Genomic DNA, 13,173 nt, shown 5'->3' with positions numbered 1-13,173 from the left:
TGTGTGTCTGCATTTGTATTTGGTTTTGATGTATGTGTGCATGTGTGTGTGTGTGTGCTCCCTGTAAAGCTCTAAACGTCTTGATAGTAAAAATTATTTTCAGGTGGAAAATAACTGGAATTTTCCTTTAAATCATTTTCAAGACTTTTATTCACTTTATTTCTCTGGTTTTGAATGTTTTCTCTTTAGAAAAGTTATTTATAATTAAAGTTCCTTCTTATTCTTATTATTTTACTTTGATGAATTTATTATTATCACTTACATACATGACTTTGAAGACTTTCTCATTTGTAGCTCTAGTAAAACCATCAGTATTATTTACCTGGGTAAATAGTCTAAATAGTATTATTATTATTATTATTATTATTATTATTATTATTATTATTATTGTTATTGTTATTATTATTATCATTATTATTATCTACCTGGGATATTTAATGTTATTACAGTTATTTAGCTGGTGTGGTGTGACCTCAGCATGATATGAAAGTCAAAATGAAAAATGTCTTTTCTTTCATACAGAAAACAGCTGTGAACTTTTCTCTGTTTGTAATAAAGGGAGAAAGCAGAAACCTTCGGCTCCATCAGATTAGATGAAACCTAAATAAAAACCTTGTAATGGATTCAGATCTTCTGTTCCAGACGGATCATGATGTTCCTCCTGTTCCTGATCTGCTGGTTCAGAGCCACAGAGCAGAAAGACCAAATGATGTTTTCCTCTGGAGGAAAGAAGGATGTGAAGAAGCTGAGAACGAGTGTGGGCAGAAAAGGTTTTTATTCGCCTAAAATCCCAGCAGCAGAGAGACCGGAAGTGTCAGAGAGACGGTGAGACCTACGGCGGCGAGACCTACGGCGGCGGCCCGGGACGTTTCTCGCCGCTGAGTCCAGAAAACAGACGACAAACCTTCATCTGATCCGGTTTCTCCATCACAGCTGCCTTACTGCTCAATTCGGATTTGTTGCTCAGATCCGATTTTTTTGTTTGGCTGTTCACATTATTTTTTAAATGTGGTCAATATCAGACTCCGGTGTGAACCGGTCCCGGTCCTGAACCGACCCGCATGCGCCAAAGAACAACAACAAAGACGAGACCCGCAGCTCGCTGCCGTATGAAGTGAACATGGAGGCCGGTGAAGTCAGTTTACACTTTCAGGTCTGAGTCCATGTGCAGTGGAAGTCTTCAGCTTCTTTAAACTTTGCTTTCAGGCTCTAAACTTTTCTCTGGCCCTGCAGCCTTTGTTTGTTTCCATGCTTTCACACACAGAGCGGTTAGGATTCGACCCTTCAGGTTTTGCTTGTACACATGTGGTCCTGAATCAGATACAGGTCTGATTTTTTGCAGTGCGACCTCAGTCTGAACGTTCATATCGGAATTCATGCGACTTTCACGTCATTCTGGATCGACATTCGTCACAATTCTGCGCTGGCGGGAGTCTCTGTGAAAACAGACATGGAGGACAGCTGGAGGACAGCTGGAGGACAGCTGGAGGACAGCTGGAGGACAGCTGAGATGGAGGACAGCTGGAGGACAGCTGGAGGACAGCTGAGATGGAGGACAGCTGAGATGGAGGACAGCTGGAGGACAGCTGAGATGGAGGACAGCTGAGATGGAGGACAGCTGGAGGACAGCTGAGATGGAGGACAGCTGGAGGACAGCTGAGATGGAGGACAGCTGAGATGGAGGACAGCTGGAGGACAGCTGAGATGGAGGACAGCTGAGATGGAGGACAGCTGGAGGACAGCTGAGATGGAGGACAGCTGAGATGGAGGACAGCTGAGATGGAGGACAGCTGTGATGGAGGACAGCTGAGATGGAGGACAGCTGTGATGGAGGACAGCTGAGATGGAGGACAGCTGAGATGGAGGACAGCTGTGATGGAGGACAGCTGAGATGGAGGACAGCTGTGATGGAGGACAGCTGGAGGACAGCTGAGATGGAGGACAGTGAGCTTCAGACCTCAGAAGGATTGGGGTGACACTTCTGTACCAGCAGACCTTGAGGGTTCACATCGTCACACGGACAGAAGGAGCAGCCATTGCTCCACAAAAAGCCAAAATTAAAAATTTGTCTCTTTCTCCTCGTCCTCGTTCTGCTCACAAATTCGCCGGCTTCCACTGCACATCGAACTGAAAGCGTAAACTGACTTCACCGGCCTCCATGTTCACTTCATACGGCAGCGAGCTGCGGGTCTCGTCTTTGTTGTTGTTCTTTGGCGCATGCGGGTCGGTTCAGGACCGGGACCGGTTCACACCGGAGTCTGATATTGACCACATTTAAAAAATAATGTGAACAGCCAAACAAAAAAATCGGATCTGAGCAATAAATCCGAATTGAGCACTAAGGCTTGCAGTGTGAATGCAGCCAAAGTGGCCGAAACAGAATTGAAAAGATCAGATTCCATGTGATTTGTGCTGTTCAGGGTCTGAGAGTCTGAGTCAAATATGAGCAGAAAAATGAGATCTGAGCCTCTTCTGCCTGAACGCAGCCCATGAGCCCACACACTTCTGCATCTTCTGCCTGAGACTCTGTGGAGGTTTGGGTCGATGAGTCACTCTGACTCAAACTCACTGAGCGCACAGAGCCGAACACCGTAAGGCAGAAACACTCTAACATGTAAAGAGTAAAGGGATCATACGTGTGCAGAGCGCACCGGAAGTCAAGCTTTGGTTTTAAATTCAGTCAAGAAACAAGAAGGAAGAGAGGAACACACACAGCAGCTCGGCTCCATCTGACATTAAGAGACAAATGTTGGTGTTTCCCACCACACACACACACACAACACACACACACACACACACACACACACACACAGTCATCTGAAGTCCTTCCTGTCTGAGTCTGCTGTTGCCATGGAAACTGTCCAGTCCAACAGATCCGGTCACACTTCAGGCTTTATCGAGGCTGTGCTGTTAATTTAATTAGAAACAGTTTAACTCCTGATGTCCCAAATGTTCGTTAGCTGGGGAGATGAAGTCCAGGCAGGACTCTCCAACCCCCTGGTCAGGGTTCTGGTTCTGGTGCAGGTTCTGGGGTCAGGGGTCAGGGGGCGGGGTCGGGGTCAGGGTTCTGGATTCAGGAGTCGGGGCGGGGGCAGGGTTCTGGGGTCAGGGTTCTGGGGTCTGGGGTCAGGTTCTGGGGTCTGGGGTCAGGTTCTGGGGTCAGGTTCTGGGGGCAGGGTTCTGGGGTCTGGGGTCAGGTTCTGGGGTCAGGTTCTGGGTTCTGGGGTCAGGTCCTGGGGCAGGGTCAGGTTCTGGTCTGTCAGGGGTTCTGGGTTCAGGGTCAGGGGTCAGGTTCAGGGGTCAGGTTCAGGGGTCAGGTTCAGGGGTCAGGTTCAGGGATCAGGTTCTGGTGTCAGGTTCTGGTGTCAGGTTCTGGGTTCAGGGGTCAGGTTCAGGGGTCAGGTTCAGGGGTCAGGTTCAGGGGTCAGGTTCAGGGGTCAGGTTCTGGTGTCAGGTTCTGGGTTCAGGGGTCAGGGGTCAGGTTCAGGGGTCAGGTTCAGGGGTCAGGTTCAGGGATCAGGTTCTGGTGTCAGGTTCTGGTGTCAGGTTCTGGGTTCAGGGGTCAGGTTCAGGGGTCAGGTTCAGGGGTCAGGTTCTGGTGTCAGGTTCTGGGTTCAGGGGTCAGGGGTCAGGTTCAGGGGTCAGGTTCAGGGGTCAGGTTCAGGGGTCAGGTTCAGGGGTCAGGTCCTGGGGGCAGGGTTCTGGTGTCAGGTTCTGGTGTCAGGTTCTGGGTTCAGGGGTCAGGGGTCAGGTTCAGGGGTCAGGTTCAGGGGTCAGGTTCAGGGGTCAGGTTCAGGGGTCAGGTTCAGGGGTCAGGTTCTGGGTTCAGGGGTCAGGGGTCAGGTTCTGGTGTCAGGTTAAGGGGTCAGGTTCAGGGGTCAGGTTCAGGGGTCAGTTGATGAAGTCCGCGGACAGGCTCCTGCAGCGTGCAGACCGGAGCTTCAGCTCCCCGTAGCACTGGACGAAGCTGTGGTAGATGAAGGTGATCGGCAGAGCGAGCAGAACGATGCCGCTGACCACGCACAGGCCGCCCAGCACCCGGCCGGGCACCGTGACGGGGTACATGTCCCCGTAGCCCACCGTCGTCATGGAGATGATGACCCACCAGCAGGCGGCGGGGACGCTGGCGTAGTCCCGGTTGCCGGCCTCCGGGTCCAGGCCGTGCTCCAGCAGCTGGGCCAGAGCGCCGAAGACCGCCATCGCCACGCCGACGAACACCAGCAGCATCACCATCTCCCGGTAGCAGCGCCGCAGCGTCAGGCCGAGCGTCTGCAGGCCCAGGAAGTGGCGAGCCAGCTTGATCACCCAGAAGATCCGAACGATCCTCAGGACGCGCAGCGTGACGCCGGCCCGCTGCAGCTGGGAGTTTTCCCCGGTCAGGATCGTCACGGTGACCGAGACGTAATACGGCGAGATGGCCAGAAGGTCGATGATGTTCAGCGGGCGGCGGACGAACTCACACTTGTCCCGAGACACGAGGAACCGAACGATACACTCTGCGGTAAACCAGCCGATACACACCGCCTCGATGATCCTGTGGGAGGGACGGACCAATCAGAGTTAGAGATCTGAGATGAGACGGACCGATCAGAGTTAGAGATCTGGGATGGGACGGACCAATCAGAGTTAGTGATCTGAGATGGGACGGACCAATCAGAGTTAGAGATCTGGGATGAGACGGACCGATCAGAGTTAGAGATCTGGGATGAGACGGACCAATCAGAGTTAGAGATCTGAGATGGGACGGACCAATCAGAGTTAGTGATCTGAGATGAGACGGACCAATCAGAGTTAGAGATTAGGGCTGAACGATTTTGAAAAAATATCTAATTGTGATTATTTTGACTGATATTGCGATATGATTTGATATTAGAGGGAATGATAATTTTTACATCATTATTCTCATTTTCATTGAAAAACGTATTAAAAAGATTATGGTGTGATTTTTGCGGGGATCTGTACCAAACAAAGATGTTTTCTTCAGTCTGTAGAATATGATGTGTAGGCCAGGACATCTCTGCAGCACCACAATATTTACTTTAAAATGATATTTTGACACATTTCACCTTTAACAAATATTGCGCCTCCTGTGATTTGAAAATGGCAGTTGGCCATATTGAGATTTCAATAAAATTTTGATTAATTGTTCAGACCTATTAGAGATCTGAGATGAGACGGACCAATCAGAGTTAGAGATCTGGGATGGGACGGACCGATCAGAGTTAGAGATCTGAGATGGGACGGACCGATCAGAGTTAGAGATCTGGGATGGGACGGACCAATCAGAGTTAGAGATCTGGGATGGGACGGACCAATCAGAGTTAGAGATCTGAGATGAGACGGACCGATCAGAGTTAGAGATCTGGGATGGGACGGACCAATCAGAGTTAGAGATCTGAGATGGGACGGACCAATCAGAGTTAGAGATCTGGGATGGGACGGACCAATCAGAGTTAGAGATCTGGGATGGGACGGACCAATCAGAGTTAGAGATCTGAGATGGGACGGACCAATCAGAGTTAGTGATCTGAGATGAGACGGACCAATCAGAGTTAGTGATCTGAGATGAGACGGACCAATCAGAGTTAGAGATTAGGGCTGAACGATTTTGAAAAAATATCTAATTGTGATTATTTTGACTGATATTGCAATTGCGATATGATTTGATATTAGAGGGAATGACAATCTTTACATCATTATTCTCATTTTCATTGAAAAACGTATTAAAAAGATTATGGTGTGATTTTTGCGGGGATCTGTACCAAACAAAGATGTTTTCTTCAGTCTGTAGAATATGATGTGTAGGCCAGGACATCTCTGCAGCACCACAATATTTACTTTAAAATGATATTTTGACACATTTCACCTTTAACAAATATTGCGCCTCCTGTGATTTGAAAATGGCAGTTGGCCATATTGAGATTTCAATAAAATTTCGATTAATTGTTCAGACCTATTAGAGATCTGAGATGAGACGGACCAATCAGAGTTAGAGATCTGAGATGGGACGGACCAATCAGAGTCAGAGATCTGAGATGGGACGGACCAATCAGAGATAGAGACAGAAGAGATAGATTAGAGTTATTTGTCAGACAGAAACATCCACAGCAGACTCGGAACAAAACACCATGACAACAAGAAGACATTTCAGAGTCAGACCGAAGATGAAGTTCTGCACCATCGTATTTTATCAGACTGACCCGACCTGACAACTGACCAGTCTTCTTGTAAACTGACATTTGTAAGAAAAGAAAAGCTGCGTGGTCAAACTGGTCAAAATGAGGCTCCGCCCTCCTTCCTCCTGACCAACCGACCAATCACTGCACAGCGGCTTTTCTTTCTTTCTCTCTTTTCAACTTTTAAATTCTACTAACTGGTCTACTTCCTTACATTGATAGAAAACATTTGACGTTTCCCAAACACGAAATTACACCTCTGCTGTGTCTTTTATTTCTTATCAAAGTTTCGGTGCAAGACATTTCTCATGGCACATACAATTCAATATATTTAAATATTTGTATATACAAAAAGGACCAATGAGGCTGAAGAGGTCCCACCTGGAGGAGGGCGTGGCCTGCAGAGCTGTCATGGGACATATGAAGACTTCTAACCCCAAGACCTTTGTCACAGAATATTATTATTGTCCAATGGACTAGAAGCTGTAAGAGTGTTTTCTGAGCGTTTGTTCTTCAGACTTCATGTCTGTCAGCTGCTGCCCTTCTCTCTCACTCTGATAAAGTGACACGGCAGAGTGGGAGTGTGTTGGATTGGTAAGTTTTTACCAGATGGCCTCATATATAAATAGCCAACAGCAGCAGAAGTAACAAATGGGGTCATGTCTCCTTATTTTGGATGTGCAGAGGCAGAGGGGATCCGCCTCATGAAGCCTGCAGCTGCTGCACACCTGAACCCAGATGGGCCTCGCTTCAGGAACTGATGCTGTACAGAACGTGGTGCCTGCCTTGCTCTCGCTCATTAATACATTTTCCAGATTTTCTGGATACAGTTAACTGGACTCTGAGCTTCTTTAGCATCATATTGCCCTAAAGTTTTGTTTGTCTGTTTTCACAAAGCAGCTTCTGGCCGCTGCCTCCTGCTGAGTCGAGCCTTCAGAGTTAGGGCTCTAACAAACTCCACGTAAAGAACGCATGCGCTAATGCGAGTACTCCGCCTACGCAAGCTGTTTGTTTATACTTTGTCTAAAACATTCTATCTAACCTGACAGGTTTTGGTTTATTGCAGAGGAACCTTTACTCTGAAGGCAGCAGCTGCCTGAAGAGTTTATTGGACCTTTGATGGAGGCGTAAACATGACAGAAAGGCCAAGGACAGTCATGAGAGTTTGAGCCACCAAGCAGCAGGTGCTTGGAAGTAGGGCTGCAACTAACGATTATTTTCATGGTCGATTAATCTGTCGATTATTTTCTCGATTAATCGATTAGTTGTTTGGTTTATAAAATGTCAGAAAATTGTGAAAAATGTGGATCAGTGTTTCCCAAAGCCCAAGATGACGTCCTCAAATGTCTTGTTTTGTTCACAACCCAAAGATATTCAGTTTACTGTCACAGAGGTCTCAGTCTCAACTCTGCAAATGTTATTTCCAGTTAGCTCAAACCCACATACAGGAGCCATATTTAAAGAATCATAATCAATAAGTTATATTATACACCCTGGTGACGCTGTAAACAAACAACAAATGCAAAACAGCTCACAAACTAACCAGATTTTTAGTTCAGTATGTTCAGTAAAATTTTACCCTGATCTGCATGATTTGCCAAACCTACTTTTGCAGACTAGTCTCTGGATTTTAGTGTGATTGTAATGAAAGTGGCGTCAATAGAATCAGTGGAGGCTGAACCTTAATAATTATCAATAAAATCCTGAACTTTTGAATCGCTCTGGTTTCCACAAGACAAACAATTGTTTCTGGGTGCTGCGTCTTCATATTTTATCTCGTGAATTCTAACCCTGACCCTCCGATCCAAAACAAATCTGTTGGAAGCTTGAACTGAATTTGTCTGTAAAGCCTCAGCTGTTTGTCCCAGGATCTGACTGACTGACCTGGGAGGTAACAGCTGTTCTTCTTCCACATGTAAACAATAAAACATCTTGGTGTAAGTCCTCAACAGGTGAAAAAAAAAGAGCATAGTTATAGTTAGTTACAGTAGATCTAACATACTGAGTATACATGGTGCACAGATCACCACACACACACACACACACACACACACACACACACACACACACACACACACACACACACACACTATATGGTTATATAGGTCAACAGATGTATTATATGGTGATAATACCTGTGCTGCTCCCCGCTGCTCTCGGCCGCCTTCCAGTCCGGTAAGGTGCTCGCGCACAGCAGCACCATGGACACCAGGACGAACAGCACGGACACCGAGGCCAGGATCTGCGCCGCTACCGAGGAAGTCGGTTCTTCAAAAGTCCGCCTCATCCTCTCGCGCCAGCGGCTCCGCGGCTCCGGGTCGCGAGCCTCCTTCTCCGGGCAGAAGCGGAAGGAGTCGTCGGACATCCGGTCGTCCAGCCGCCGCTGGCAGCAGAGCTGCAGGTCGGAGCTCTCCAAGCCCCAGTACAGCATCTCGTTGTAGAAGGACAGCTCGCACATGTGAGGCACGAAGCGCAGCTTGCCGTGCTGCACGTACAGCATGATGAAGCTGAACGCCTCCGAGTGCCGGTCGAAGAAGAACTCGTTCCGGTCCCGGTCGTAGTCGTCGCAGACTTCCAGCACCTCCGTCTCCGACACGCAGCGCTGCAGCCGGCTGAGCCTGCTGAGGGGGAAATCCTTCAACAGCTCCGAGGAGAAGGAGAACCTCCGTCCTCCAACGTTCAGGACGCACAGACTGCCTCCAAACTTCATCTTCCGTTAAACCTCCAGACATCTAAAACACAAACTGACTCCAGACCTGTAGCTTGTGTTGTGTTCAAGTCTCACGCGCTTTGGATAAAGATGCGAAACTGATAACTTCATCTTCCTCTGAGCTGATCAGAGTGAAGCCTGCTCCTCCGGATCAACACTTCACTCCTCCTCCTCCTCCTCCTCCTCCTCCTCCAGATCTGACGCTCCTCGAGCTAGAGTCCTCAAACACGTCCGCAGGTCAGACTGCGTCACCGCCGATGCATCCTGTCCTATTTATATTATTTTATGTTATTGTATTTTACAGTGAACAGAAAGACGGGGAATATGAAAACACAATCCATCTTATTCTATTCTATTATGAAACTGTATAGAAAACTTCCAAAGTCAGAATCTAGTTCACAGCTTCACTGTTTCATACAATCCAACAATATGAATAAAAACTCTGGTGACAAAAAATATATCGAACTACAAAAACATTATTGTGGACTGCAGAGTCTTCACAGGGATCAATAAGTTTTTCTCCTCCTCTCCTCTCTTCCTCTCCTCTCCTCCTCTCCTCTCCTCCTCTCCTCCTCTCCTCTCCTCCTCTCCTCTCCTCTCCTCCTCTCCTCTCCTCCTCCTCTCTCCTCTCCTCTCCTCTCTGGAGGAACAGCTCCCCCTGCTGGTTGTTTCAGGTTCTGAACGGAGCGATATGAGACTTTCCACACAAACATCAGACAGAATCCTCCATCTCCTTCAACTCTTCATAGACTTCAGTGTCTCTCTCTCTGTCTCTCTCTCTCCTCTCTCTCTCTCCCTCTCCCTCTCTCTCTCTCCCCATCTCTCTCTCTCCCTCTCCCTCTCTCTCTCTCTCTCCTCTCTCTCTCTCTTTCTCTCTCTCTCTCTCTCTCCTCTCCCTCTCTCTCTTTCTCTCTCTCCTCTCCCTCTCTCTCTCTCTCTCCCTCTCCCCCTCTCTCTCCCCCTCTCTCTCCCCCTCTCTCTCCCCATCTCTCTCTCTCTCTCCCTCTCCCTCTCTTTCTCCCTCTCATACAGACTTACATATGTATTTATATATGTTATATATGTAATTACATATATATTTATATATGTAATTCTCTACAAGATAATTACTGTAATGCCTCATCAACCAGCTGAACTTTGACCTCTGCAGTTTGAATGGAGTCCATGTTGTTTGCTCATCAGAGCTGAAGAACATGAAACATGTTTCCAGGGTTTGATTCATTTTATTCAGCAGAGGAAACAGAGAGAAGAGCAGATCACTGGAGGAAAATTCTCTTTAATAAACGTTTCTGCCTTGTGACCTTCTTCTAGATCAGCAGTAAAGCAACTGGTTCACTGTAGACCAGCACCTGATGGTGGTCAGGCTAAACCATTCAGTCACCTGATGTAGACCAGCACCTGATGGTGGTCAGGCTAAACCATTCAGTCACCTGATGTAGACCAGCACCTGATGGTGGTCAGGCTAAACCATTCAGTCACCTGATGTAGACCAGCACCTGATGGTGGTCAGGCTAAACCATTCAGTCACCTGATGTAGACCAGCACCCGATGGTGGTCAGGCTAAATCATTCAGTCACCTGATGTAGACCAGCACCCGATGGTGGTCAGGCTAAACCATTCAGTCACCTGATGTAGACCAGCACCCGATGGTGGTCAGGCTAAACCATTCAGTTACCTGATGTAGACCAGCACCCGATGGTGGTCAGGCTAAACCATTCAGGGGAAAGTAGGAGGCTCCTGAATTTCAAATCAAAATCTGCATTTAATCCACGAGGAACCAGTCTATCTATCTATCTATCTATCTATCTATCTATCTATCTATCTATCTATCTATCTATCTATCTATCTATCTATCTATCTATCTATATATATATAGGAGAAGGTGCAGAGGAGATATATATATACATATATATATATATGTATATATATATATATCTTAAGGAAGAAATAGGATGATTATATTCAACAAAATGTGCTGCATAATTCATATTTTTACATCTCATGGTGCTTCTGTGTCTCTGTGTCTGTGAGTTTTCGGTGCTCTACTCGTCTTGCCTGCATGATGCACAAGGGCAAGTGATGAGATAAATGACAAGAGATTACACCTTTTATAGGGATCTCTTTGCCTGTATGAGGTTTAATACTGTTTTAAACATAATATTTGTTAAAAATGATTACAGCAGTAAGTATAGTTACAGATTACAGCTCCCACATGATGTTCAGGCTGAGCAGGAGCTAGATCAGAGTGAACCAGGTCTCCAGATTTCTGCCTCTACAGAAGACGGGTCTTTGAATGCATCATTAAGTTGAAGATCAGATTTAAATATATGCCATTTCCTTATGATTCCCTTCATCTGTTCTGAGCTCTTTGTGTGTTGTGTGGTAAACACTCTGCAGTCTTAAGAAACCAGACCCAGGTCTGTTTTTTATTTTAGTGGCAGCTTCATTTATAACAGATTTATTTCTATCCTCCTTCTTGTCGTGGCTTACTAACAGTTGTCTATAGCCACTGTAAAACAGGAAGTTGTATGTTTCTGACTCTTCTTGCTTTCAAAAGCTTCACTAATGCAGCTCCAAACTTGGTGCAAAAGACTTATTTACTTTCCGTCTCCACATAGTGTTGAAAACATCAATAAAGAAAACAAACATGACCAAACGTGGAAAGTGGAAAACAGGTGAGAAGACTTTCCCTGTCTGTCCTGCAGGTGCAACACATGAACCTGAGCAGCAGGGGGCAGACTTCCATCTACTAATAATAATACTTCCATCTGCTAATAATAATACTTCCATCTACTAATAATAATACTTCCATCTACTAATAATAATACTTCCATCTACTAATAATAATACTTCCATCTACTAATAATAATACTTCCATCTACTAATAATAATACTTCCATCTACTAATAATAATACTTCCATCTACTAATAATATGACAGTCAGCATTAAGTCAACAAATTCATTCATTTTGTCAACATCAATCTTCAAATAATCATTCAGTCAAAAACAATAATAATAATAAACTCTAAAAAACTCTGACACACTCTGATGAAAGTTGTTTTTCATTTCACTCATGTTCCTACGAAAGGAGGCGCAGAGGTGCAGAGGAGGAGGTGGAGAGGAAAAGGGGGAGAGGAGGAGGTGGAGAGGAGAAGGGGAGTGGAGGAGGTGCAGAGGAGGAGGTGGAGAGGAGAAGGGGGAGAGGAGAAGGGGGAGAGGAGGAGGTGGAGAGGAGAAGGGGGAGTGGAGAAGGGGGAGTGGAGGAGGTGCAAAGGAGAAGGGGGAGAGGAGGAGGTGGAGAGGAGAAGGTGGAGAGGAGAAGGGGGGAGTGGAGGAGGTGGAGAGGAGAAGGGGGAGTGGAGAAGGGGGAGTGGAGAAGGGGGAGTGGAGGAGGTGCAAAGGAGAAGGGGGAGAGAAGGAGGTGGAGAGGAGAAGGTGGAGAGGAGAAGGGGGAGTGGAGGAGGTGCAGAGGAGGAGGTGCAGAGGAGAAGGGGGAGAGGAGGAGGTGGAGAGGAGAAGGTGGAGAGGAGAAGGGGGAGTGGAGGAGGTGGAGAGGAGAAGGGGGAGTGGAGAAGGGGGAGTGGAGAAGGGGGAGTGGAGGAGGTGTAAAGGAGAAGGGGGAGAGGAGGAGGTGGAGAGGAGAAGGGGGAGTGGAGAAGGGGGAGTGGAGGAGGTGCAAAGGAGAAGGGGAGAGGAGGAGGTGGAGAGGAGAAGGTGGAGAGGAGAAGGGGGAGTGGAGGAGGTGGAGAGGAGAAGGGGGAGTGGAGAAGGGGGAGTGGAGGAGGTGCAAAGGAGAAGGGGGAGAGGAGGAGGTGGAGAGGAGAAGGTGGAGAGGAGAAGGGGGAGTGGAGGAGGTGCAGAGGAGGAGGTGCAGAGGAGAAGGGGGAGAGGAGGAGGTGGAGAGGAGAAGGGGGAGTGGAGGAGGTGCAGAGGAGGTGGAGAGGAGAAGGGGGAGAGGAGGAGGGGGAGAGGAGAAGGGGGAGTGGAGGAGGTGCAAAGGAGAAGGGGGAGAGGAGGAGGTGGAGAGGAGAAGGTGGAGAGGAGAAGGGGGAGAGGAGAAGGGGGAGTGGAGGAGGTGCAGAGGAGGAGGTGCAGAGGAGGAGGTGGAGAGGAGAAGGTGCAGAGGAGGAGGTGGAGAGGAGAAGGTGGAGAGGAGATGGCGGAGAGGAGAAGGGGGAGTGGAGGAGGTGCAGAGGAGGAGGTGGAGAGGAGAAGGGGGAGAGGAGGAGGTGGAGAGGAGAAGGTGGAGAGGAGAAGGGGGAGTGGAGGAGGTGCAGAGGAGGAGG

The 13,173-nt window shown here is 47.7% G+C and overlaps 1 protein-coding gene across 1 annotated transcript; it reads right to left on the bottom strand.

Annotated features, from left to right (window-relative positions):
* Window positions 1-3,891: 3,891 nt before the first annotated feature.
* Window positions 3,892-8,886, bottom strand: LOC139639264 (voltage-gated potassium channel regulatory subunit KCNG3-like). The gene is made up of 2 exons (XM_071513343.1): window positions 8,312-8,886; window positions 3,892-4,534 (listed from the first exon to the last, which is right to left on the bottom strand). Exons 1-2 carry the CDS (start codon window positions 8,884-8,886, stop codon window positions 3,892-3,894), a joined length of 1,218 nt encoding a protein of 405 aa, XP_071369444.1.
* Between the last annotated feature and the right edge of the window lie 4,287 nt (window positions 8,887-13,173).

The sequence above is a fragment of the Centroberyx affinis genome, unplaced genomic scaffold (genome assembly GCF_046629955.1).
Source record: "Centroberyx affinis isolate AG114_WGS23_722 - 3 ecotype Tasmania unplaced genomic scaffold, CSIRO-AGI_Caff_v1 ptg007021l_1, whole genome shotgun sequence".
Classification (NCBI taxonomy): Eukaryota; Metazoa; Chordata; class Actinopteri; order Beryciformes; family Berycidae; genus Centroberyx; species Centroberyx affinis.
This window is presented reverse-complemented; position numbering and strand designations above follow the sequence as displayed.